We start from the raw sequence: 26,434 nt of genomic DNA on the forward strand, positions 1-26,434 counted from the left end.
CTCCCGCATTAAATCCATAGATATAATTATCTCTACTCTCCATTGAGCTGCTCTTATCTATATTTCTAATTTTTATGCCTTTACTGCTTTATTCGACTGTGTCGTCTGCACATCTCTTGTTTGTCCCCTTTCTGTATTTTTCTGTATTTATATTCTTGTAAAAAAAATTCTTCAATAAATTTACCCGAAGATGCCTAATGTATAGGCGAAACGTCGTTAAATGTTGGTTTTTATTTCCAAACATGGACTCGTTCGGAAATGTAATATTTTCTCTCCCTGCTTCATAGAAGAAAATACTCAGGAAAATAGAAAGTCTTAAGAAGAAGATCACCAACGCAGAGTATGCAGTGATTTTTAATAGAAAATGTATTAATGAAAACCTGCTCCCTAAGTTCACTTATAAATATATATATATATATAAATATATATTTATATGTATATATATATATTTATATGTATATATATATATGTATATATATGTATATGTATATATATGTATATATATATGTATATATATATGTATATATATATATATTTATATATATGTATATACTTATATATATGTATATACTTATATATATGTATATACTTATATATATGTATATACTTATATATATGTATATACTTATATATATGTATATACTTATATGTATATACTTGTATATATGTATATATATATGTATATATATATATATGTATATGCTTGTAACCACGAGGAAAATAAAGATCGGAATACTGAACGTTTTCGTCTTAATAGACGAAAACGTTCAGTATTCCGATCTTTATTTTCCTCGTGGTTACAAGCATAAATCTTTATTCACGTGTTTTATGTGATTACTGTTGCATATATGTATATATATGTATATGTACATATATATATATCTATATATGTATATATATATATATATATATATATATGTATATGCTTGTAACCACGAGGAAAATAAAGATCGGAATACTGAACGTTTTCGTCTTAATAGACGAAAACGTTCAGTATTCCGATCTTTATTTTCCTCGTGGTTACAAGCATAAATCTTTATTCACGTGTTTTATGTGATTACTGTTGCATATATGTATATATATATATATATATATATGTATATATATATGTATATATATATATATATATACAAATGTATATATATATACATATATATATATTCTCATGAATACCTGTATTTGTGCTTTTCAGGTTCTGACTGGATATCTCATAGGTGCCTTTGTATCAGATATGTTATGGCCTTCAATACACTTCACTTGTCATCAGTGCCCACCATGGAGTTTTTATTTCTCTGTTGTAGCCATTGGCACTTGTATTGTGGTGAATGGTCAGTGCCTGTTAAGTGTCTGCTTTGGATCGCTTCATAGAGCATTTGTAAGTATGAAACTCATGTTTTTCATGAAAAGAAAAATTATTTACACACATCTTGAAATGTTTTTATCCACATCACTTTTTCTTTTCTCATTGCAGGCAATTCTTAGCAGCATCCTCTTAACGGTTGTTTGTGGTTGCTTGGCTGTGGTGAACTCTCCCTACTATCTCTCAAGAATTTACCATGAATTTATTTATTCAGATGTAGTCTTTACATTTTCACTCGTTCTGACCATCGTGCATCTTGTCCACCTAATCCTTCTTGTTGTTAAACCAAATGGTTCAGTATGTTCATTGCTTGAGGTGATGAAGAAGACCCTGGAAAATTTGTCTGTAAATGTGGAGGGATTAACCCAGCAGCTGCAAAGTTCTCATTCTGGAAGTTTGAATATGAAGAAGAAAATTGACTCCAACTTGATCTCACTGGTGAGTACTCGGTTAACTTTTGATATTTTGTAGTATTTATGAATGTGTGAGGCATAAAGAAAGAGAAGAGAAGTAAAGCATAAGGTAAAGGAGACAAAGAGGAGATCAGATGTGAAATGAGGTAAGTGACAGAAAATTTTGAAAGTAATAAAAAGATGTTTTAGAAGGAAAGTAAAGATAGGAAGAGGAGGGGAATCTAGTAGAGAAGAAAATATAAAAGATGTAGATAGGTTGATGATAATGGAAGAGATGACAGTAAAAGGAAGACAGGCAGGGTATTTTAAGGAGTTGCTTAATGTGAAAGAGGATAGGGAGGGAAAGGTAGTTGCAATGGGAAGCAAGAAAATGACAGTGATGAGTGAGGAATATGGAGGAGACATGAGGAAAGATGATGTGAAAGCAGTTATTAAGATGAGGAAAGCTTATGCACCTGAGTTAGATGGGTGTCATGCAGTGTGTAAAAAGGGAGGTATGGTGATGGTGGACTGGCTGTTGAGGTTATTTAATGTTTAAAAGAAGGCAGAGTGTTGGAGTGCCTGTATATATTCAAGTTTATTAAGATAAAGGGGACAAGTTTGAGTGTAGTAGATGGGAAGGGTTATGAGAGGGCTTTGATTGAGAGAATGAGGAGAGGAACAGAGGGAGTAATAGGTGAAGAACAGTGTAGGTTGAGGACAGGTAGGGGTTGTGTGGATTAGATTTTTGTGGTAAGGGAGATGCGAGAAAATTTTAGGAAAAGGAAAGGATCACATTTGGGCCTTTATGGATTTGGAAAAGGCTTATGACAGGTAGGAAGGCACTGAAGGAGGTATTACAGATACATGGAATAGAAGGAAAGTGGTTAAGAGCAGTCAAGCATTTTTATGCGAGTAGTAGAGCCTGTATTAGCTTTAGAAGTGGAGAGAGTGGTTTGAGGTAAAGGTGGTGCTTTGCCAGAGATGTGTTATGTTGTCTTGGCTTTTCAGTTTATACATGGATGGGGTGGTGCAAGAGGTAAATGCAAGGGTAATGGGTCAGGGATTGGAGATGGTTAAAAAAAATGGAGAAAATGGAAGATAAGCCAATTGTTGTTTGCTGATGACACTTCACTTGTAGCAGTGGAGTGATTAAGGAAGGTAGTGACTGAGTTTGGGAAGGTGTGCAAAAAAAAGAAATGAATATATATGTGCATAAAAGTAAAGTGATGAGGTGTACAAGGGGAGAATACGGCAGCATATTGGAAGCAAGTATTAAAGGAGAGAGACTGGAGGAAGTGGATACCTTTAGATATTTGGGTCCAAACGTGATGGGAAAGGGGAGGAGTGGAGATGGAGGTAGAATATAGATTGAGAGAAGCAATAAATCCCTTGGGGGCTTAAAAAGTGTAATGAGAAATAGACATTAGGGAATGGATGATGAGAAGAAATTGTATGAAGGAGTCATTGTTCTGACAGCACTTTATGGGGCAGAAACATAGAACATAAGAGAGGAAGAATTTAATTGTCTGAGATGAAATGCCCAAGAAGTATGGTAGGGGTTACTAGGCTGGATAGAGTGAGAAACAGAGGTGAGGAGGAGAGCAGGGATGGAAAAGGAGTTGAGAGATAGGGTTGATGAAAGTGTATTGGGATGGTTTGACACATGGAGAGAATGAGAGAAGAAAAATTAGTAAAAGATGTAGAAAGCAGAGATGGAGGGAGTGAACATGAGGGGGCTATCAAGGATGAGATGGATGGATGTGATAAAAGGAGCATTGGGAAAGGGGAATGTCTATTGAGGAAGGGAGAAGACAGCATATAGGGGTGAGTGGAGAATGGTTGTGTATAAATGCTGCCATGATGCATGGAAGGGAATGGGTGGTGGATAGGGGGGGGTGAGGGAGTATGTGTGAATGATGTTTTGATGCAGCCTGAAGGGATTTTTTTTCCTGTCTTCGCTTTTTCAGCAGGAGATGACAGAGAGGGGGTGTTACTGATTAAATGAAGCTGCCTTGCTGTAGATTTGCTGTGTCTTGCTACATTGCTTCTGACCCAGGGTAGTGGGCAAAATGTAGGGATGACCTGTCATCCAGGAGGAGCCAAGAAAAGAGGGAGTGGTGGTGAATGGGAATGGAGTATGTGGGGATAAAATGGGTGGGAGTGGATTTATGCCATTGATATTGGCTACCACCCTTGTAAGGTGGAAAAAGCCATTGGTATATGTATGAATGGCTTTTCCCATGGAACAGGGAGTAAAATGAGTATATTTCAGTAGTGCTTCTAAAAATGGTAACATTGGTTTTCATGTAAAAGATTCCTTCAGGAAATTAAAATGGAGCTTGCAGGCAGGGTTTGGTTTAGTGTGTATGTAATTTTTCTTTTTCTTCTTTTCTCCTCCTATTTCTCCTTCTCCTCCTTTCTTCTTGTTCTCCTTTTTCTCCCTACATACCTACCCACCCCCCTGCTGTGTGTTGCCCTTACATTTCTCACACTATCCATCTTAATCCCCACCATACTTCTTACTTTCTTGAATACTTTTTAAAATAGTATACATCTCGAGCTTGTGCTATTTTATTTCTGTGAATGTATGTGAACATATTATGATTTCAAAGAGAAGAGGATCAAAGAATCCATGTGGTTAGTTTTAGATTCCTATGATGATATTCTAGTTATAGCGACTAATTTTGTAACATGGCATTGTCCTTTTCTTAGAAATGGTCCCATTCTCAGTATCTTGTAAGGATTATGAAACCTGTCTTTACAAAAGAAAAGGTGGACCAGGCCTCATGATGCAAACTTCAGCTGTATTCATTGAAAAAATGTATATGGACTAATTTCTTATTTTCTTACAGGCTTTGTCTATTGTGTCGCTGATCTTAATTGCAACAGGACCCTGGTGGTACCCAACATGGCCCAAGATAGTACTTGTATCAGTTTGCACTTCCCTGATAATAAGGTCACTAAGTGCTTTATTATATGAGGCTGTCATGCACAAAGTGTATTCAACTACAGTCCAAGTGAGTATTTGAAAGTATAGTTAGTAAATGTCATCGTTTCTATTTAGAATTTGTTCATTTTATGAAGTGGTTTCTTCCCAATATTTGTAAGTTTACAGTTTGCAGCTTTGGCCATTCACATATGCTTATTTGTGGCATCCACTATGAATCACCAGGGTCTTCGATCACGAGTCCAACACGATCTAAGACTTTGGTGAATCACAGTGGATGCCACAAATAAGCAAATCATGTGGCACAAGCTTAGAATTGTGTTCTGCAAGGGCAGCTGTAAATATGTGACCATTTGATATAGGTGATAGGAAATTTCCCACCAGGGGAGAACTGTTGTGATTGTGGATGCACAGGTCAGGGTTTGAATCCTTTGGAGGAGCTGAAGACTCAATCTGTCTTAAACATACACAACTTGTCAGAGGGCTTGGCTAAATGGGGAATCGATGAAAATTGAATTAATTGTTGATTAAGGTCAATGCAAGTGATATGTTAAGTTTATATTCTTAAAGTGTAATCACTACAAAAAGCTACCTCTCTTATAAGTTGGTAATAGCTAACTAAGCTACACAACTCTTTTATTTGTTGCCATTTGAAATTGCATTTGCTGCAAAAAATTCATCTGCCACAGTCATTTTTGTAAAGCATATTGGTGGTGCCATCTGCTTCTCAGTGATATCAGAGATTCTGTTCATTCTTCATGCATAGTCATTGTGTTTGATGAATGGTGATCATGTCAAGTACTGCAGGCTATTTATTATTAAATTTAGGGAGGTAGCCAAAGTCTATATACGTACATACACCAATGGCTTTTTCCCCCCTTACAAGGGAGGTAGCCAAAAAACAAAGGCATAAAAATAATAATAATAATGAAATTTAATCACTTGTTTGCTCTTTATTCTTAGCAAATTTAGAATGATCGTCTTATGTGTTACTAATGTAACCTTGTTTTTTTAAACAGGTTTTATTGGTCAGCATCATTGAGTTTATTCCTGTTCTTGTGGGAGCTATTGGAGTTTTTGTAGTAGATGATGTATTACCAATTCTTGGAGCAGTTACTATCCTCTGTGTTTATATCGTACAGGTTAGTATTTTTTAATTTTGTCACATGTTTTACCAACCAAAATGTAGTCCCACCACAACCAGCAGTGGTCGTTGTGGCCCACCCATAGGTGTTGTTATATATTCCATCAATTCTACATACCAAGGAAGCACGCTGGCTGAGCGGGTTAGGGCATCGTTACTAGTGGCGGAGGTCAAGGGGATGGCAGTTCAAATCCTGCCACCAGTGAAGTTGAACTAAGGGCATGGTTCATTAAATTCCACGCTACAAAGCCCTCTTTGAGGGGCACTGTCCTAGCCATCCAATAGGGGGAGTTTCTGATGTTAAATAATATCAATCAATCTATATACCAAGAGGTTTCTTTGTTACTTACAAAGGAGGTAGCCACCCAAGGCATCCACTGCCCCCCACCCCTATAGGCTGTATCAAAATATAATCCATACACAGCCATTCTCCACTCGCCCCAATCCCCTGCCTTCTCTCCTCCTTGCTCAACATGCAATCCCCTGTTGCTCATGTGTAAGGGGGAGTTGAGGAATAGGGATGGAAGTCAACTGTAGAATGAGGGAAGCAAGTAAATATCTTGGGGATAAGGGGAAGGAATGACAAGTGTCATGAGTTGGTATCTGAGGATGGTTGCAAAGAGAAGACAACATGAAGGGGTGATTGTGCCTCCAACACTGTATGGAGCAGTGAAATATGAGGGAGGCAGAAAGGAAAATTTTTAACCTTGTTTGAGAACTATGGTGGGAGTTAAAAGGATGGATAGTGAGAATTGAGGTGGTTGGGAGAGTGGGGTGGAAAGGGAGCTAGTAGATAAGGTTGATGAAAGAATACTGGGATGATTTGGGCACATAAAAAAAAAACAAATGAAAAAGAAGCGAAGTGTGTGAAGTTCAGGGGAAGACAAAGAGGGAGGATGGGGTGGACGGAGCCTTGGGTAAAAGGGGAATGTCTGTTCAACAGGGAAATATAAGACAGGCAACAATATTCCCTCTACTCTCTATCTTTATCTATCTGTATCTCTTTCTAGCTATGTGTCTATAATTTTATATCTATCACTCCATTTATATCTCTGTATCCATATATCTCTTAATCAATCTTTATCTCTACCTATCTATATCTCTACATTTTCCTATATATATATATATATATATATATATATATGTATGTATGTATGTATGGGGAAAACTGGTTGTTGAATAGATGGGTACCTTCCATATAAGATAAAGTTGATTAGTTTGATGTTTTTGCATATTAGTTTATACCAGTGTTTCATCAGTGTTTTCAGATTAGTTTGGTAGTTGTTTATGCCATGGAAATTATTTTCAATTGCATTTAATTTCTTTCCAGTTTTGGATGCAGCGTGAATTTATAATTTGTATCTTGAAGGGCATAAGCAGTAAGGTACATGAAGAAATTCTTCGTGAAGAATCGGAGAACCTCACTGACTCGACAGTTACAACTGAAGAACAAGCTTGAATTAATGAGGTTCATTGATATTATTAAAATCTGAAATATTTGGATATCTGGAATTCAGAAGTTAAGTTGGCAAACAATCCAAACAAGTTCTTATATTTCTTGTACTCCTTTTACCTCTTGAAATTTGTAAAATTTTGACATACTCTCTAGTAATGTTATCCTACATCAGTGTTATGCTTCTGGTCTGTGCACAAGCAGTCTCTTCCTCCTGTTACCCACTCATGTCAGTATAAAAAAAGGTAACGAGAGACTAATTCAATGACATCTAAAAACTGCAAATCATATAATCAGCAGCTTTAGTGGAGTCCATTTCTGCTTTGGTAAGAAAAATGTATGGTTTTAATCAACTACCAAAGGTAGTCCACCATGTTTTTCATAATTTAGTCTGTGCTAACTAGTTATAAAGTTGCTATCAATGCACAATGCATATGAATAAAACTACAGTGTATTGGTAGGAAGTTGTAGGTGCTTTACTTCAATAATTAGCATACTTTTGATAATTGGCTTCACTCCGGGCCAAAATCTTGTGGGCAGCATTAGCTGCCAGACGTGCGATGTTGTGTCATAATACAGACGCTCCTCAACTTACGTTTTAGTTACGTACCGAACAGCCGAACGTAAGTTGAAAATGAACGTAAATTGTTACTGTACTATACATCTGTAAATTCTATTACTGTATCTTATAAAACACCCCTAAATCATTAATTATACACATAACATTGTAAAATAATAACATTAATTTAAAATAAATTAAATTCAAGCAACATAAATTGAGATGGTGGAGGAGGAGGCAAGGCATTATCAGTTTTTCGTTTGTGAAATGTAAACAATGGACGCAGCGTCATGCGGAAGTGTCGTTTGAACTACAGAAAGTGCGCTAAACTAAAAAATTCAATTTTTTTTTTTTTTTAGTTGGTTCAAACGTAAAATCGAAAAAACGTAAAACGAATGAGCGAAAGTAGAGGAGCATCTGTACTCTTATTATAAAGATAAAGTTACCGCTGTATTGCTCGTTCTCTTTCACCCGTGAACTTTGATAACCATAGAAAATATGATAAAGCCAGTTTACAGAGTATGGGGTCACGCAGGTACAACTACAATATATATAATCAAGATGCCGACATCGGCATCCTCACGTACCCACTTGCTCCTCATGACACCTACGTAGGCATCATCGGATTGAAGGGGTTAAATGCTTATTGTTGTGCTTTGACAGCCACCACACTTCCTTCAGTAGAACAAGATTGACTCAAAATACTGAACCATGCAGTGGTGCTCGTAGCTACTTTGACAGTGAACATCCCTTGAACGTATTACTGGTAATAAAGAAATTTATTTTAGTGTATTACCTGTAATGCTCTACAAGGAACTAAGAGGGAGATAAGAGTAGTTGATAGGAGTGGGTGCCTGGCTACCTCTCTTATAAAGGGAAAGAAGCCCTTGGTATATACAGTAGATACATCTGTGATATGTTCAAATTGTCAGTATATTGTCTGTGAGACAGGTAAATAGATTATGTAGTAGTGGTGATATAATATGGTTTAGCGTTGCAAACTCCCCCCTATCGGAAGGCTAGGATGGTGCCCCTCACAGAGGGCTTTGTAGTAGTGGTAGATCAATGAAAGTATCTTTACCTAAAGGCTTCTTTCTCCTATAGAAGGAAGGTAGCCAATGAAAGTTATTAACCAATTGGTTTATGCCACATGGTGGCATGTGACCACCGCTTAGTAGTACCAAAAATATCAATATTGTGATCTTGGTCTTTTTAAAAGTTTTAGGCGAGGTCCTCGTATAACCAATCAAGAGGAATTTTTGTTAGAATTTTAAATTCTTTTCTTTTAGTGTTAGGGTCATAGGACCCATATCCTCGCTGATAAAATAATGTTTTTAATTTATTTTTTTATCATATATATATTTCTTAGCATTATAGCATGTACTCGCCCTGTTAATCTGTGAAAATATAAAGAATAAAGCTGACAAAACAATAAAAATATTATTTACACAAATATTGTAACATTATTTATAGACATTAATCTTTTATATGTGCTTCATCTACTATGTAATAAAAATGAAGCATGTACCAATATAATCATGGAGTAAAGGATAACTCCCAGGTATCCTATACCTGTCATGAATCACATTTCATGGCCCAGCAACTTGCTTCACCTCATCCTCTTACTAAGAGTAAGATAGCCAGATCCCAATATGAAATTTAAGGACTGGGTACATGGAAAAGAAGGACCAGCTATTGCTTCATCACCTGCAGTTTTAGGGAGTCCCATTGATCAAGGATGACACTGATTGCCTCCGAATGGGACAACCAACGTGTGCTAGCTAACCCAAGGTCTAAGGAATAACAGGTCTAACCACTTCCGACCGAATTTCGAGGGAGTTGGCGCAGCAGGCCCGTGAACGTCACCTGGCTGTTCAAAGTGGGGTTGGCGGGTCCTATAGCTGTCAGTTGAAGCTGGTGCGTCGTTCGGGTATGTTGTTGCCCTCGCTCACACCGCTCCATGCAATTAGTTATATTCTGACAAATATTATATAAAATATATATATATATATATAAATATGTATAAAATATTATAGTTCCTGTCTATATATATGAATATATAATATATATATATATATATAATATACAAAATATTATAGTTCCTGTCTTCCTTGGCGTTTCACAGTTTTCTTCAGTGTTTCACAAAGAGAAAACGGACCCAGCCTAATGACGTCAGAAGCTGCGCACGATAATTCAAACGGTCTGACCTGTTTATTTAGATCTTGAGCTAACCCAGGCTCTTTCTTGGGTACACGATCCTCAAGAACTTTATACAACTCTGTGTATTTGTTCATCCTATTTGGACTATTAGAGAATCATGTGTGTGTCTCTAACTAAAATACTCAGAGTCCGGGATGTTGACGAAAACCAATCCTATGGACTAGACTGACTGTCCTGACAATTAATTGTTCCTGTCCACCTACTTTATGTAAACTGTATGTCGTCACTTAAGGTCTACGTTTGGTACGTCCGAGTCTTACTGCGCACTTAATTCAAATTTCGTAATTCATTCTGTACGTTGGTCCTACTCTCCCCTGTCCGGTATCACATGCTCTGTGTGAAATCACGCTTGCAGTCCCGTGAGACGTGCAAAACGTTATCCTTCTTTACCTCTATAGGTTCTGTACGTATACATACGTCATATAACTAGACATTAAGCAGTAAAGATTAAGTATGATGTTTTTCGTATTAGGACTATCACTCCTGTGCACATTACCTTCCCATTTACCTCCCATACCACCCCATCCATGTACACATTGAACAGCCATGGGGGATATAACATTGCCTTGACATAGCCCCACCTTTACCTCAAATGACTCGCTCTCTTCATTTCTAATTATATCATAGGCTCTACTCCTGACATAAAAACTCCTGACTGACCTAAATAGCTTTTCCCTGATCCCATATATCTTCGATACCTTCCACAGTGCCTTCCTGTGTACCCTGTCATAAGCCCTTCTCCAAATCCATAAAGGCCCCAAAAAACATCCTTACTTTAGTCAAAACCTTCTCACAAATGTTCCTTACTACAAAAATCTGATCCACGCATCCTCTACTTTTGCTAAACCCATACTGCTCTTTACCAACTACCTTCTCTGTTTTCTCATGATCCTCTCCTAATCTGTAGTAGAAATAAAGTTCATTAAATCAATAGCAGTGGTGTGGTGGCCGGTGAATTCATCGCACCTCTAAGCTTTCACACATTACATATGTCCAGTTAGCCATGAGTGATATGTTGCCAGTTTTGTTTCTTTTTTAGTACTATAATTTTATTTTTACTTTCTGTATACTGCATCATGTTATATTTTTCATGTTTTTCTATATAAAATCATGAGTTCATTTGTAGCAGTAAATTTACACACTGATTATATATATGCTAGAAACGGCTATGGAAAGTAGGTAAAGATATATGTCCTGTTATACACAAAGTCACTCAGTGTATGTCTGTCACTCAGTTTCTCTGTGCTTTGTGAGATATGAAGGAGCTAAAAGACTTGTGTACAAATAATTATTTATTTCTGCTGTAAAGATGATCAGATTACATATAAGGGTTTTTATTACCTAATGAAATGAGGCTTTAGTGCAGTTGTGTTCCTAAGAAAAAATAATAAGCATATCTTATTTTTATATAATCAATATGCTTTGGGATTTATAGAGATTTTTGATTAAATTTTGCTGTACCTTGAAGAAGCTGTCTACTGTGCTGTGAAGCTGGGTGTTGTCGTTGTTGTTGTTGTCGTTCCCTAGACTGTCTGACCGAGCAGTCCCGTCTCCCCAAGGAATGCCACAGCCGAAAGTGGGTTTTCCCACAAATCCTTTATAGAGTGTATGTTGTGTTGTTTGAGTGCATGATTGTGTATAATGCAGTCTTCCATTATGTGTTGTATGGTATGGGGTGAAGTGTTACATCCTGGGCAGCTGTTGACAATGCGGTCATCCAAGTGAATGATTCGTCCGAGTAGTCAAAAGCATTTTGAGGACATGATGTCAGCCACTTGTGGTACTGTGGTGCCCATGGAGGGACATTGCACAGTCCCCATGTAGAGCAGAATGGCCATGAATTTGGAGATCTCATGTTCAGTGGTAGAGAAAGTTGTGGCAAGATCTTTTTGAATGGCATAGAGGTTCATTTGATAGGTTTTGTGCTTGATGAGCTGTAGGGTAAAGAACCTGTAGAAATACTCCTGGGTGGTCTATACATATGTAGGTGGCTGGTAGTTGCAAGTGGGCAGAGGAGATTGCTGATGTCCTCCTTGCAGGTTGTGGGCCACAGATAAAGGGCAATCTCTTTACCTGCGTTTGGTCTTGGCTGTGCCCTTAATGATGCCCTTCCTGTTGGCCTCCTCTTCTTCCTCTTCCTCCTGTCGGTTGTCATCCTCCTCATGGTCCTCCTCCTCAAACAGTGGTGCAGTACACCACCTCTTGGCAGGAGGCTCGTTGCCGGGGCCTGGGGAACTTGGGTCATGTCAGATGGGCACAAATTGAGAGTCTTCATCATCATCCCTCGCCGCCCAAAGAATCATTGGCACTGATGCTTAGGTCCAGAGGAATTAGTGTAATCTATTAGGCCTTACTCCTGGGGTAAAACATATAACGAGGAAGCTGGAAAGAAAGAGAATAACATTAGAAACTTTGTAATGAACTTATAAAAGGGCATAATTTTCCCCTGGACAATGAATTCCAATAAAAACTGGCCATAAGTCCCCCATGAAAAATTCAGCAAAATTTGGGCATAGATTCACCATGAACAATGTCTAAAATCAAAATGATTGGTTACATGGAGCTTTAAATATTAAAAGTTGTATGTAAACAATAATTGATTTGATCCCTTACTAAGCCAAGGGATCATATTTAATCAACTGGCGATTTCAAAAACAATAGACTACCAGGCACATGTTAAAAAATTATCACCCCTATTTTCACTCATGTTTTTCACCAAATTCTGCCTTTCCTATGCAAATGACACATCAGGTTAAAGTTGAACTATTCAACTGTATCATATCAGGGTATCATCTACTTACATTATGAAAGGGGGAAGAGGCCATGGGCGCTAGGACAACAAGTGGAAAAAAAATCCTTCATTGTGTCTAGAGAGTAATTGAGTTTTGTGTTCCAGGCCAGCCAATGAGAGAGGCAGAGGAGGCTGTGACGTCACCCTGACTGGTAGCCAGAGACATAGTGATCAGCTCAGGATTGATGACATATTGGTTTACTCTACATGGGATGCAGTGGGCACCATTTTCAATATCTGTTAATGGTTATATATGGTCACTCACTTTGTAAAGGGTTAATAAAGTATTGAAAATATTTTTTTCAGCTACAAATATAAAATTAGGGTTTTACAGTACTAGAGTTATGAATAACTCAAGTTTGAAACATTGCAAGATATTTGAAAATTGGCTGGTACAAGACAATGGTTGAGACTAAAATTGGTTGATATATGTAGGATGGGAGTAATTTGAGTATTTCTACATATAGAGGAGTCAAAGTCAGAGGTTTTGATTATCAACTCCACAGCCCCGAGTTTTACAATTGATTTTGGAAATGCCATTACTTTTTCCACTGGATTGATTTGTAATAATGTAAAAATGTATACAAAAAATTATACAGATAGCCCACTGTAGAACTAGCATATACCCTGAAGGACTTAATTTGGCTTGGTAATGTCACTTTGACCTAATTGTAAGTCAGTTTTATTGATTGTTTTTTCTTTCTTTCCAGATATCTTACACTTTACAAAGAATATCATGGGCAAGGAGAAAGGACAGTTGAAGAAACCTGCAAGATGGTTGGTTTCAAGACTCCCAATGACCCTTATTGAAAATTTGGGTCAAGGTCTAGGTCACTGTACTTGGTAAAGACATTAGAATTTGAATAACAAAAGACTAGGAAGGATTTTTGTAAGTAATGTATGAAGCTGTGTATGACTATAGTACTCAGTAGTGTTAATAAATGTATTTTTCAACAAGTTATGCTTATTTTCATGGTTTTCTGTAAGGTGTTCAGAAATTGCAGCATTGAGTGGTGGCTACAGGGTAGTGAAAAGATGGACCCCACAGGCATGATGTCCCCTGAGAGAAACCATTCACTAGCCATCTGTCTAGAAAACCTAAGGAAAAAAAAAAGACAATAACACCCTACCTTATGGGGGTACCTAGTCTCTGGAACAGGCCATATGTTCACATGCTCTTTAAGAACACTCCAACTCCTATCCTTTACATTATGTTCAGGAGAGCAGTTCACAGGCACCTGCATTGTCTCATCTTCAGCAAGCTAGCAAGATCAGAGCAGAGTTAGGCCTTGACATATGCCCTAAATACACATGACCCTTCACATATGCACAAACACCTTTCCACAGTAACATCTGCCACTCTTGACTCCACTTAGAAATGTGTGCCAGGGTTGTGTAATGTCACCTTGGTTGTTCAACATGCATAGGTATGGGATGATGTGAAAGATAAACACCCATCCATGTCATTCTTGGCCTTTCCCTGAGGTTTACAACTCTGCCTTCTCTCTTTTTTTTTATATTTTTTTTACTCATTCTCTCCAGTATCCCTTCATGGGCCCTATCTGACAGCTCCCTCTCCACCCCAACTCTCCTCTTGACCCCATTTCTCATGCTATCCATCTTTGTAACCCTACTATACTTTCAAACACTTCATTTCCAACCTATTTAAATTTGTCATTTCTGGCTCCCTTAAATTGTACCCTTTATATAGTCTTCTCTTTGAATCCATCCCTAGATACCTAGTTTTCATTACGCTTTTCCCAAAAACCTTGACTTGCTTCCCTCATTCAACAGTTGACCTCCCACTATTCCCAGCTATGTGTGACCCTTAATACTTAAGCTAACCTCTGTCCATATAGATTTGCCTGACACTGCCACCCTGACCTCTTGTATATCTCATAACCTTGCTGTTACCCACATTTACTTTCGGTTTCTTGCTATCACATACCTTCCCAAACTCTGTAACTGCCTTAGACCCTCTGACCCAGCCACAAGTGAGGCAGCATCAATAAACAATTGACTGACCTACTTCTGTGAACCCTCACAAACCATTTCCAATCCCCTGCCCATCACCCTTGCATTGACCAACCCTGGTGCAGCCCCTTCTCAGACCGCTCCCACCAATCCCAACCCTAATACAAGCTCTGATACTGATGCAAAAGCTTTTGACAGCACTTAAGAGGTTTTCCTTTGTCCCATGTATCTGTATTTCCTCTCAAAAAGCCTTGCTGTCAAACCTATCATGAGCCTTCTTTAAATCCATAAGAGGCCAGAAAGCATCACGTTTCTTAAATGTGCCTTTCTACCAAAATGTTATGCACCCTCCATCTTTCACCCACACTGTTTCTCTCCAGTTCTCTCTGATCCTCTCCTAATCATCTCAGTTAAGATCCTCCCATGTGCCTTTCCAACTACACTCAATAAAGTGGTCCCTCTAAATGTACCACATTCCCATTTTCCCCTTTTCCCTATATGATGCAGAAGCCCTTTAGTGGAAAGCACATTGTTGTGGTGAGGGAATGTATCCATATACCACTAATACATATTACAATATATCACATGCCTGACACTTGATCCATATGTATGCAAGGTACCTAACAGACACTGGCCCTTTTGCAATGCCTCTAATCTTGCTGACATCCACATTTATAAATTGTAAAGATCAGACTCAGACATACAACATAATGACACCACCGCCCAACAAAATGTTACTGAAAAAAGTACATAGTGACACCAGATTAATCATTTCCTTATACATACCAAAGTACATAATTATAACTCCAATCCCTACATCATGTCAAGGCACATCTACTGATAATAAGCAGACACTTAAAGTACAACTAAGACAAATAGTATTGTATAAATTCCGAACCTATGATCTAACTGTAAACTTGACACCAGACATGCAAAGATAGGCATATTCACATATATATGTGGCGACTGCGTCACATACACACACACAACTCTCCCCTAGAGAGCAAAGAACTCTCTCCCTTATGGGGAGTACACGGAGACTCTTCCCAAAGGGGATTACATCCCCATGCTGTAAGTATCTCTTGACTTCACTAAACCAAGAAAGTCCGAAGAGGCTTTATGTTCCCTGCCATTGGTGTAACCTTTCACAGGTTACAGGAGCTTCAGTGTCTATGACCTGACGAGCAAGGCTAGAGAGGGCGTCGGCCCTTGCTCTTCTATGCTAGGAAAATCACGAGTGACCAGATGAAATAGTTCCTGGAATTGGCCTGCCATTACAGGGCAACAGGCCCGAGCGGTGTCCACGTGGAATGTACATGAGCCCTGGTAGGTAGCCCTTGACCTGTGGGTGAGATGGTAGCCCAATCGGGGCAGGTGACCAAAATGAAAAAATCCAAAAGGGATCCAGAGATTTTGCCCAAAATCGGCAGGTCGCCGATTTGGCCCAAATTGACCTCGGAGGGAGACAGTCGGGCACAGTGTACCGCGAGGTTGACGCAAGGAGCCTGGGCCCAAGGACCTATGTGTAGCGACCATCGAAATTTGACCCTTTCCTCTGATTTTTCACATTTCCGCCTCTGGCGCCAGGGTCAAATTTCGATGGTCGATACTTAGCAGGTGACCATTATCCAAGCTGAGCCCTCTCTTGTAGATGGATCAATTTTTTTTCCTTCTAATCGACCAATCATATCTAGCACTACACTTTTTATTTCTGAAAGATCTGTCATGGGCTTCATCTCGCCACTCTTGATCCAGGGCTCTTGAATTGATGTGCTCCCATCTCCTAACTTCTTGTAGAAGCGAACTTTGAGACAAAGAGAAATTTTCAAACCTTTCCAATTGTGCTCTTTGTCTCTGTTCTGTATAACATCCACCATACTCATGATAAAAAGTTTTGGATCAATTGTACTAATATCGGAATAACAATAAACTCGTTCTTGACCTGCACAACCTTCCCGACTATCATCGTATTTACATGTAATTTTAGATATCAGGTTCTGAAAAGTTTTTTTGTTTTGTTTTTGTTTTGTTTCACTGTGCCTTTTGAGGTTTGAGACTTCAATGTTACATATCTGACATTTTGGTTTTGATTTCTTTGGAATATCTTGGGGGTTAACCTTGTAGTAATGTTTCTTACATTTTTCATGTCTTAAACGGTTAAAAATGGTCTTGTTTCAAATTTGGCAATGAAATTTTCCCTCCTTATTGAACCTATTGTAATTAGGATTGAACCGTTTCTTGTGATACACTGATTTTTCATGTCTTAAAGGGTTAAAAATAATATGCTCACAAATTTGGCAATGAAATTTTCTCTCTTGATTGTAATTAGGATGTAACCGTTTGTTGTGATAGACTGATTTGTCATGTCTTAAAGGGTTAAAAATGGTCTTGTTATAAATTTGACAATGGAATTTGATACATACTGGTTTTGATGATTTGATGATGGTATTTGGGTTGATATATGTATCCATTTGTATATATATAATTTTGTTGAAATCCTTTTTTGTTTGTAAATTGTAACTTTTTTGGGTGACCTGTGTAAGATATAGTTACCCATTGACTAATGAAAGAAAATGAGTGAGATAATACGTCATGTTCAAGCTGGATGTAAGGAAATGATAGTGGCAAAGTGCTATAGAAGTTGGGTTCGATTCCCATACTGGGTACAAATGTTTTTGATTAATTTATGAGTGGAGGGGGAAAAATAGGAGGAGGAGAAGGAGGAGATGAATAAATTGGAGGAGAAGAAGGAGGAGATGAATAAATTGAAGGAGACGGTTGCAAAAATTGATCTGGAGTGAAATTACAGAGAAGTTATTGTTAATTTTGTACCATGGTATTAAGTTCTAGATGGACATTAGATTGGGCACCCATGGCCAAGGGGACTAAGACTGGACCTATTAAGCCCAATGGTCCGAGTTCGAATCTGCAACGAGGTGCCCCCTCGAGGGGTTATCTAAGTTTGAAACTGGTTTGGAATTGCCGAGTGCGCATGAAGCAATTGCATGTAACCAGGTTCAGGCGTGGATGACTAATAATACCAACCACATGCTATCCTTCTCCCCCAATTCAATACACGTCCGACAGGCCATGCATATGACTATGGATTATTGTCGGGTGGCTGGGTATAATGAATTGAGGTGCACTGTGACCCCTTGTGAAGATGGAAGGGGCTTGAAGATGTGCAGTAGTATGAAGGCATGGGGCGCTTTTACTTTCGTTTTGATTTCCGTTCGATTTTGTGTTTGAATGTAAGGACGATATATTAAAGTACGATTTGCTGGTTGAATGTAACCATGATATATTAAAAGTAGATATTGGTGGTTGAGAGCTGGTTAAAATGTGAAATGCGCTGCTACTCTCCTTCTGATACTACTTCGGTGAATAGGCCCAATTTTGGAGGGCTGTGATGTCTACGATGATGTGCAATGTATCCGTCTCTCTGGTTGTGGGACAAGTTTAGATCAAATCGGTGGCTTTGGGATTTTGTGTGAAATTGATGTCATTATGGTGACCTGCAGTGATTTATCCGCTATGAAACCCACAGGTCGAGGGTGGGCCTTTTGAGGTTTATGCCAGTGGCCGGGATAGGGTGTGGGTGACTAGTGTGTGATTGCAGTGGAGGGCATCCCAGGCCTTGCCGGACCCGTGGGTGTGATAGCGTGAAAATCGGTGGAGGTGACGAAAATGCCCCAAAACCTAAAAAAAAAATCAAAGGGGGTACCCCGTGTAAATTGGGGTGAAAACGGAAGGTGAGCGATTTGGTCCAAAGTTGCGCCACAAGTAGAGAGTGGGATAGGGTGCACATGAGCGTTGAGAGCGGAATGGTGAGACCAAGGGTGTGGCGGTGAGAGCCCTGGAAAGTTGCGCCAAATGACGTCTATGCCTGTAAAAGGGATAGGGTGTGGGTGACTGGTGTGTGATTGCAGTGGAGGGCATCCCAGGCCTTGCCGGACCCGTGGGTGTGATAGCGTGAAAATCGGTGGAGGTGACGAAAATGCCCCAAAACCTAAAAAAACTCAAAGGGGGTACCCCGTGGAATTTGGGGTGAAAACGGAAGGTGAGCGATTTGGTCCAAAGTTGCGCCACAAGTAGAGAGTGGGATAGGGTGCACAAGAGCGTTGAGAGCGGAATGGTGAGACCAAGGGTGTGCCGGTCAGAGCCCTGGAAAGTTGCGCCAAATGACGGTTATGCCTGTGGCCGGGACAGGGTGTGGGTGACTGGTGTGTGATTGCAGTGGAGGGCATCCCAGGCCTTGCCGGACCCGTGGGTGTGATAGCGTGAAAATCGGTGGAGGTGACGAAAATGCCCCAAAACCTAAAAAAAACTCAAAGGGGGTACCCCGTGGAATTTGGGGTGAAAACGGAAGGTGAGCGATTTGGTCCAAAGTTGCGCCACAAGTAGAGAGTGGGATAGGGTGCACATGAGCGTTGAGAGCGGAATGGTGAGACCAAGGGTGTGGCGGTCAGAGCCCTGGAAAGTTGCGCCAAATGACGTTTATGCCTGTGGCCGGGATAGGGTGTGGGTGACTGGTGTGTGATTGCAGTGGAGGGCATCCCAGGCCTTGCCGGACCCGTGGCCGTCATAGCGGCAAAATCGGTGGAGGTGACGAAAATGTCCCAAAACCTAAAAAAAAACTCAAAGGGGGTACCCCGTGTAATTTGGGGTGAAAACGGAAGGTGAGCGATTTGGTCCAAAGTTGCGCCACAAGTAGAGAGTGGGATAGGGTGCACATGAGCGTTGAGAGCGGAATGGTGAGACCAAGGGTGTGGCGGTGAGAGCCCTCCAAATTTCCGCCAAATGACGTTTATGCCTGTGGCCGGGATAGGGTGTGGGTGACTGGTGTGGGATTGCAGTGGAGGGCATCCCAGGCCTTGCCGGACCCGTAGGTGTGATAGCGTGAAAATCGGTGGAGGTGACAAAAATGCCCCAAAACCTAAAAAATACTCAAAGGGGGTACCCCGTGGAATTTGGGGTGAAAACGAAAGGTGAGCGATTTGGTCCCAAGTTGCGCCACAAGTAGAGAGTGGGATAGGGTGTACATGAGCGTTGAGAGCGGAATGGTGAGACCAAAGGTGTGGCGGTGAGAGCCCTGGAAAGTTGCGCCAAATGACGTTTATGCCTGTGGCCGGGATAGGGTGTGGGTGACTGGTGTGTGATTGCAGTGGAGGGCATCCCAGGCCTTGCCGGACCCGTGGGTGTGATAGCGTGAAAATCGGTGGAGGTGACGAAAATGCCCCAAAACCTAAAAAAAACTCAAAGGGGGTCCCCGTGGAATTTGGGGTGAAAACGGAAGGTGAGCGATTTGGTCCAAAGTTGCGCCACAAGTAGAGAGTGGGATAGGGTGCACATGAGCGTTGAGAGCGGAATGGTGAGACCAAGGGTGTGGCGGTGAGAGCCCTGGAAAGTTCCGGCAAATGACGTTTATGCCTGTAAAAGGGATAGGGTGTGGGTGACTGGTGTGTGATTGCAGTGGAGGGCATCCCAGGCCTTGCCGGACCCGTGGCCGTCATAGCGGCAAAATCGGTGGAGGTGACGAAAATGCCCCAAAACCTAAAAAAACTCAAAGGGGGTACCCCGTGGAATTTGAGGGGAAAACCGAAGGTGAGCGATTTGGTCCAAAGTTGCGCCACAAGTAGAGAGTGGGATAGGCTGCACATCAGCGTTGACAGCGGAATCCTGAGACCAAGGGTGTGGCCGTGAGAGCCCTCCAAAATTCCGCCAAATGACGTTTATGCCTGTAAAATGGAATCCGTGCCAGTGACTGGTGTGGGATTGCAGTGGAGGGCATCCCAGGCCTCGCCGGACCCGTGGCCGTCATAGCGGGAAAATCGGTGGAGGTGACCACAATGACCCAAAACCTAAAAAAACTCAAAGGGGTACCCCGTGGAATTTGAGGGGAAATCCGAAGGTGAGCGATTTGGTCCAAAGTTGCTCCACAAGTAGAGAGTGGGATAGGCTGCACATCAGCGTTGACAGCGGAATCCTGAGACCAAGGGTGTGGCGGTGAGAGCCCTGGAAAGTTCCGGCAAATGACGTTTATGCCTGTAAAAGGGATAGGGTGTGGGTGACTGGTGTGGGATTGCAGTGGAGGGCATCCCAGGCCTTGCCGGACCCGTGGGTGTGATAGCGTAAAAATCGGTGGAGGTGACGAAAATGCCCCAAAACCTAAAAAAAACTCAAAGGGGTACCCCGTGGAATTTGGGGTGAAAACCGAAGGTGAGCGATTTGGTCCAAAGTTGCGCCACAAGTAGAGAGTGGGATAGGGTGCACAAGAGCGTTGAGAGCGGAATGGTGAGACCAAGTGTGTGGCGGTGAGAGCCCTGGAAAGTTCCGGCAAATGACGTTTATGCCTGTAAAAGGGATAGGGTGTGGGTGACTGGTGTGGGATTGAAGTGGAGGGCATCCCAGGCCTTGCCGGACCCGTGGCCGTCATAGCGGCAAAATCGGTGGAGGTGACCAAAATGACCCAAAACTTAAAAAAACTCAAAGGGGGTACCCCGTGGAATTTGGGGTGAAAACGGAAGGTGAGCGATTTGGTCCAAAGTTGCTCCACAAGTAGAGAGTGGGATAGGCTGCACATCAGCGTTGACAGCGGAATCCTGAGACCAAGGGTGTGGCCGTGAGAGCCCTCCAAAATTCCGCCAAATGACGTTTATGCCTGTAAAATGGAATCCGTGCCAGTGACTGGTGTGGGATTGCAGTGGAGGGCATCCCAGGCCTTGCCGGACCCGTGGCCGTCATAGCGGGAAAATCGGTGGAGGTGACCACAATGACCCAAAACCTAAAAAAACTCAAAGGGGTACCCCGTGGAATTTGGGGGGAAATCCGAAGGTGAGCGATTTGGTCCAAAGTTGCTCCACAAGTAGAGAGTGGGATAGGCTTCACATCAGCATTGACAGCGGTATCGTGAGACTATGGGTGTGGCCGTGAGAGCCCACCAAAGTTCCGCCAAATGACGTTTATGCCTGTAAAAGGGATAGGGTGTGGGTGACTGGTGTGGGATTGCAGTGGAGGGCATCCCAGGCCTTGCCGGACCCGTGGGTGTGATAGCGTGAAAATCGGTGGAGGTGACCAAAATGACCAAAAACCTAAAAAAACTCAAAGGGGGTGGAATTTGGGGGGAAATCCGAAGGTCCGCGATTTGGTCCAAAGTTGCTCCACAAGTAGAGAGTGGGATAGGCTGCACATCAGCGTTGACAGCGGAATCCTGAGACCAAGGGTGTGGCCGTGAGAGCCCTCCAAAATTCCGCCAAATGACGTTTATGCCTGTAAAAGGGATACCGTGCCAGTGACTGGTGTGGGATTGAAGTGGAGGGCATCCCAGGCCTTGCCGGACCCGTGGCCGTCATAGCGGCAAAATCGGTGGAGGTGACCAAAATGACCAAAAACCTAAAAAAACTCAAAGGGGGTACCCCGTGGAATTTGGGGGGAAATCCGAAGGTCAGCGATTTGGTCCAAAGTTGCGCCACAAGTAGAGAGTGGGATAGGCTGCACATCAGCGTTGACAGCGGAATCCTGGGACCAAGGGTGTGGCCGTGAGAGCCCTCCAAAATTCCGCCAAATGGCGTTTATGCCTGTAAAAGGGATACCGTGCCAGTGACTGCTGTGCCATTGCACTGCAGGGCATCCCAGGGCCCCCCGGACCCGTGGCCGTCATAGCGGCAAAATCGGTCGAGGTGACCAAAATGACCCAAAACCTAAAAAAAAAATTCAAAGGGGGTACCCCGTGGAATTTGGGGGGAAATCCGAAGGTCAGCGATTTGGTCCAAAGTTGCTTCACAAGTAGAAAGTGGGATAGGCTGCACATCAGCGTTGACAGCGGAATCCTGAGACCAAGGGTGTGGCCGTGAGAGCCATCCAAAGTTCCGCCAAATGACGTTTATGCCTGTAAAAGGGATACCGTGCCAGTGACTGCTGTGCCATTGCACTGCAGGGCATCCCAGGGCCCCCCGGACCCGTGGCCGTCATAGCGGCAAAATCGGTGGAGGTGACCAAAATGACCCAAAACCTAAAAAAAAAAACCGTGGAATTTGGTGGGAAATCCGAAGGTCAGCGATTTGGTCCAAAGTTGCGCCACAAGTAGAGAGTGGGATAGGGTGCGCACCAGCGTAGGCAGCACAATCCTGAGACCAAGGGTGTGGCGCTGAGAGCCCTCCAAATTTGGGCCTTTTGACGTTTATGACAGTGGCAGGGATACCGTGTGCCTCACTGGTGTGGGATTGCAGTGGAGGTTATCCCAGGCCTTGCGGGACCTGTGGGTGTCATAGCGGGTAAATCGGTGGAGGTGACCAAAATGACCCAAAACCCAAAAAACTCCAAGGGGGTACCCCATGGAATTTGGGGTGAAATCCGAATGTCAGCGATTTGGTCCAAACTTGCGCCACAAGTAGAGTGTGGGATAGGGTGCACACCATCGTAGGCAGCACAATCGTGAGACCAAGGGTGTGGCGGTGAGAGCCCTCCAAAGTTGGGCCTTTTGACGTTTATGCCAGTGGCAGGGATATTGTGTGCCTCACTGGTGCGCCATTGCCCTGCGGGGCAACCCAGGCCTTGCCGGACCTGTAGGTGTCATAGCGGGTAAATCGGTGGAGGTGACCAAAATGACCCAATACCAAAAAAAACTCAAAGGGGGTACCCCATGGAATTTGGGGGGAAATCCGAAGGTCAGCGATTTGGTCCAAACTTGCGCCACAAGTAGAGGGTGGGATAGGGTGCACACCAGCGTAGGCAGCACAATCGTGAGACCAAGGGTGTGGCGCTGAGAGCCCTCCAAAGTTGGGCCTTTTGACGTTTATGCCAGTGGCAGGGATACCGTGTGCCTGACTGGTGTGCCATTGCCCTGCAGGGCATCCCAGGCCTTGCCGGACCTGTGGGTGTCATAGCGGGTAAATCGGTGGAGGTGACCAAAATGACCCAAAACCCAAAAAAACTCAAAGGGGGTACCCCATGGAATTTGTGGGGAAATCCGAAGGTGAGCGATTTGGTCCAAAGTTGCGCCACAAGTAGAGGGTGGGATAGGGTGCACGTGAGCGTAGGCAGGAGAATCGTCAGACCAAGGGTGTGGCGCTGAGAGCCCTCCAAAGTTGGGCCTTTTGACGTTTATGCCAGTGGCAGGGATACCGTGTGCCTGACTGGTGTGGGATTGCAGTGGAGGGCATCCCAGGCCTTGCCGGACCTGTGGGTGTCATAGCGGGTAAATCGGTGGAGGTGACCAAAATGACCCAAAATGCCCAATTAAGGATGAAATCCGAAGGTCAGCGATTTGGTCCAAACTTACGCCACAAGTAGAGATTGGGATAGGGTGCACACCAGCGTATGCAGCACAATCATGAGACCAAGGGTGTGTCGGAGAGAGCCCTCCAAATTTCGGCCTTTTGACGTTTATGCCTGTGGCAGGGATACCGTGTGCCTGACTGGTGTGGGATTGCAGTGGAGGGCATCCCAGGCCGCCCCGGACCTGTGGGTGTCATAGCGGGTAAATCGGTGGAGGTGACCAAAATGCTCCAAAATGGCCAAAATCTCAAAGGGGCCCCATGGAATTTCGGGTGATAGGGTGGGAGATAGGGTGGATGAAAGAGAATTGGGATGGTTTGGACACATGGAGAGAGTGAGTAAAGAAAGACTAGTAAGATGTGAAAGGAGTGAACAGGAGGGGGCAACCTTGGATGAGATGGATGGATGGGGTAAAGGGGGCTTTGGGGAAGAGGAGAATGTCTGTTGAGGAAGGACGGGAGAGACCAGAAGAAAGGTGAATGGATCCATGAGGTGGAATGGGGGGGGGGGAGTATGTGTGAGAATGTGATCCATGAGGTGGAATGGGTGGAGGGGTTGGGGGGAGAGGGAGTATGTGTGAGAAAAATTTGACGCAACCCGAAGGGATTTCTCCCCGTATGCATGAGGGAATGGAGAGGGGGGGTCGCTGATTTAATGAAGCGGCCTTGCTGTGGATGTGCTGTGTCATACGATACTGCTTCTGAACCCGGGCAGTGGACAAGATACAGGGATGACCCGTCATCCAGGAGGTGCCAAGATAAGAGGGAGGGAAGCGGGTGGAGGGGAGTGTGATAGGGATGGAATGGGTGGGAATGGTTTTTATGCCTTTGTTATTTTTGGCTACCTCCCTTGGTATATGTATGTACTGTTGTTGTTATTATTATTGTCATTATTTTGTGGAGGTATGGTCTTTTCTGCATTTTCTGACCTAGACAGTGGATGGGAGACCGGGATAGTCCTGCATCCACAAGGATTTAAAAGAATTTTTAAAATTGGGTACATGCCTTGACTGGCTACCTCCCTTGTAAAAGGGGAAATAGCCCTTGGTATGTAGATTGATTATTAATAGCACTTATTACACTGTACATATATTAGTAATCTTACCAAAGGATCATTCTCCCCTTGACTATCACGTTTTAATTTGTCCTGGCTGCTGGAATTGGGGATAGAAGGAGCCAAAGTATCATATCCAACATCTTCTGGCCTGAGTGTGATGAGGGCTTGAGGTCCTGCATGGCTGCCAGGGGGCCAAGGGTAGGTCTCCACAATCCAACTACTTGGGTCCTGGAACATAAATGAAGTTAATAGACAATACTTTAGCTGAACTGAACTTTTTTCATTATATTCCTAGGCTGGATAGAGTGAGAAATGAGGTGAGGAGGAGAACGGGGGTGGAAAGGGAGTTGGGAGATAGGGTTGATGAAAGAGTATTGGGATGGTTTGGACACGTGGAAAGAATGAGTGAAGAAGGTGAGGAAGGCAGAGGTGGGATTGCTCACATGATTTCACATAGAGGTGTGAGAGCTGAACAGGTAGGACATATGTTCAAAATGAACCCTGAATTGAGTGTGTAGGATGCAACATTGAAAATAGTACAATCAATTAAAATTGTGCAATTTGTTTGCTAAGATGCGATTTGCCCCAACCGCATTTCAAACAGTGTGGTAGATGTGTAGTTCCACTGCCTGCTGACAGGTGGCCGCTCCTGCTCCCAGTTCAATGTTTACAGCCCTCTTGTTTTTAGTTCCAGCCTGTCCAGCCACTTTACTTGTTCGTCAAGATGGCCCCAAAACGTCCTTCATATTCTTGGAACCAGCAGCAGCCCACCCACTACGAAAATACAGTGCAAATCACTTACTCTGGCTAAGAAGATGGAAATTTTGAGCTGGACAAAAAAGGACAAAAAACTTTGGTCATATCCCACGTCCTGGGATTGAGGGAGAGCGCACAGAGGTGCATCGGAGGCAATGCTGCAAAAATACGAGCAACTGTGGAAGCATGTTCATCTAGGTCCTAGGACATTACACCAGATCGTTGACAATGGAGAGGATGGAAAAAATGCTGGTGACTTGGATTCAACACCAGAACAAGACCAGCGTTAATGTTAGTTGGCAAACATTCAGGAAAAAGATAAAAGCCTCATTAACAACATTGAAGGAAATTACTTTTTTGGTGTGTGTGACGCCTGTAGGAACCCATATCTCACACAAGAGTACAAATACCTGGACTGTATATTGCCTTCTAGCCAATCATGGTAGACTCCCCTCTCAAAATATAAATTATTGTGATTTTTCCTATATCGGCTCCTATCCAAC

At 42.4% G+C, this 26,434-nt stretch overlaps 2 protein-coding genes across 2 annotated transcripts in view; one reads left to right on the forward strand and one right to left on the reverse strand.

Moving 5' to 3' along the window:
• The window catches only part of LOC143034546 (uncharacterized), a 45,698-nt gene extending 36,402 nt beyond the window's left edge, over positions 1 to 9,296 (forward strand). Inside the window, exons 8-12 of the mRNA XM_076200752.1 lie at positions 1,193 to 1,375; positions 1,472 to 1,798; positions 4,608 to 4,772; positions 5,722 to 5,844; positions 7,177 to 9,296. Coding sequence (XP_076056867.1) covers positions 1,193 to 1,375; positions 1,472 to 1,798; positions 4,608 to 4,772; positions 5,722 to 5,844; positions 7,177 to 7,305 — 927 coding nt within the window. The 3' untranslated portion in view covers positions 7,306 to 9,296. The remainder of the gene's footprint in view (positions 1 to 1,192; positions 1,376 to 1,471; positions 1,799 to 4,607; positions 4,773 to 5,721; positions 5,845 to 7,176) is intronic.
• A 2,056-nt stretch (positions 9,297 to 11,352) lies between these two features.
• Positions 11,353 to 26,125, reverse strand: LOC143034244 (neuron navigator 2-like). Its single transcript, XM_076200180.1, has 3 exons — positions 26,102 to 26,125; positions 25,224 to 25,403; positions 11,353 to 12,460 (listed from the first exon to the last, which is right to left on the reverse strand). The coding sequence occupies exons 1-3, from the start codon at positions 26,123 to 26,125 to the stop codon at positions 12,422 to 12,424; spliced, it is 243 nt and encodes an 80-aa protein (XP_076056295.1). The 3' UTR covers positions 11,353 to 12,421.
• Between the last annotated feature and the right edge of the window lie 309 nt (positions 26,126 to 26,434).

The sequence above is a fragment of the Oratosquilla oratoria genome, chromosome 17, assembly GCF_046742065.1.
Source record: "Oratosquilla oratoria isolate Oo_2021 chromosome 17, ASM4674206v1, whole genome shotgun sequence".
NCBI lineage: Eukaryota > Metazoa > Arthropoda > Malacostraca > Stomatopoda > Squillidae > Oratosquilla > Oratosquilla oratoria.

Bases quoted from the DNA above. Each gene is read 5' to 3' on its own strand.
- LOC143034244 (XM_076200180.1), bottom strand. From the start codon at position 26,125: ATGAACATGCTTCCACAGTTGCTC. The intron at 25,404-26,101 runs GTATTTTTGCAG...TTTATGTTCCAG, and splicing joins ACATGCTTCCACAGTTGCTC to GACCCAAGTAGTTGGATTGT. The intron at 12,461-25,223 runs GTAAGATTACTA...CTTTCTTTCCAG, and splicing joins AAGGGGAGAATGATCCTTTG to CTTCCTCGTTATATGTTTTA.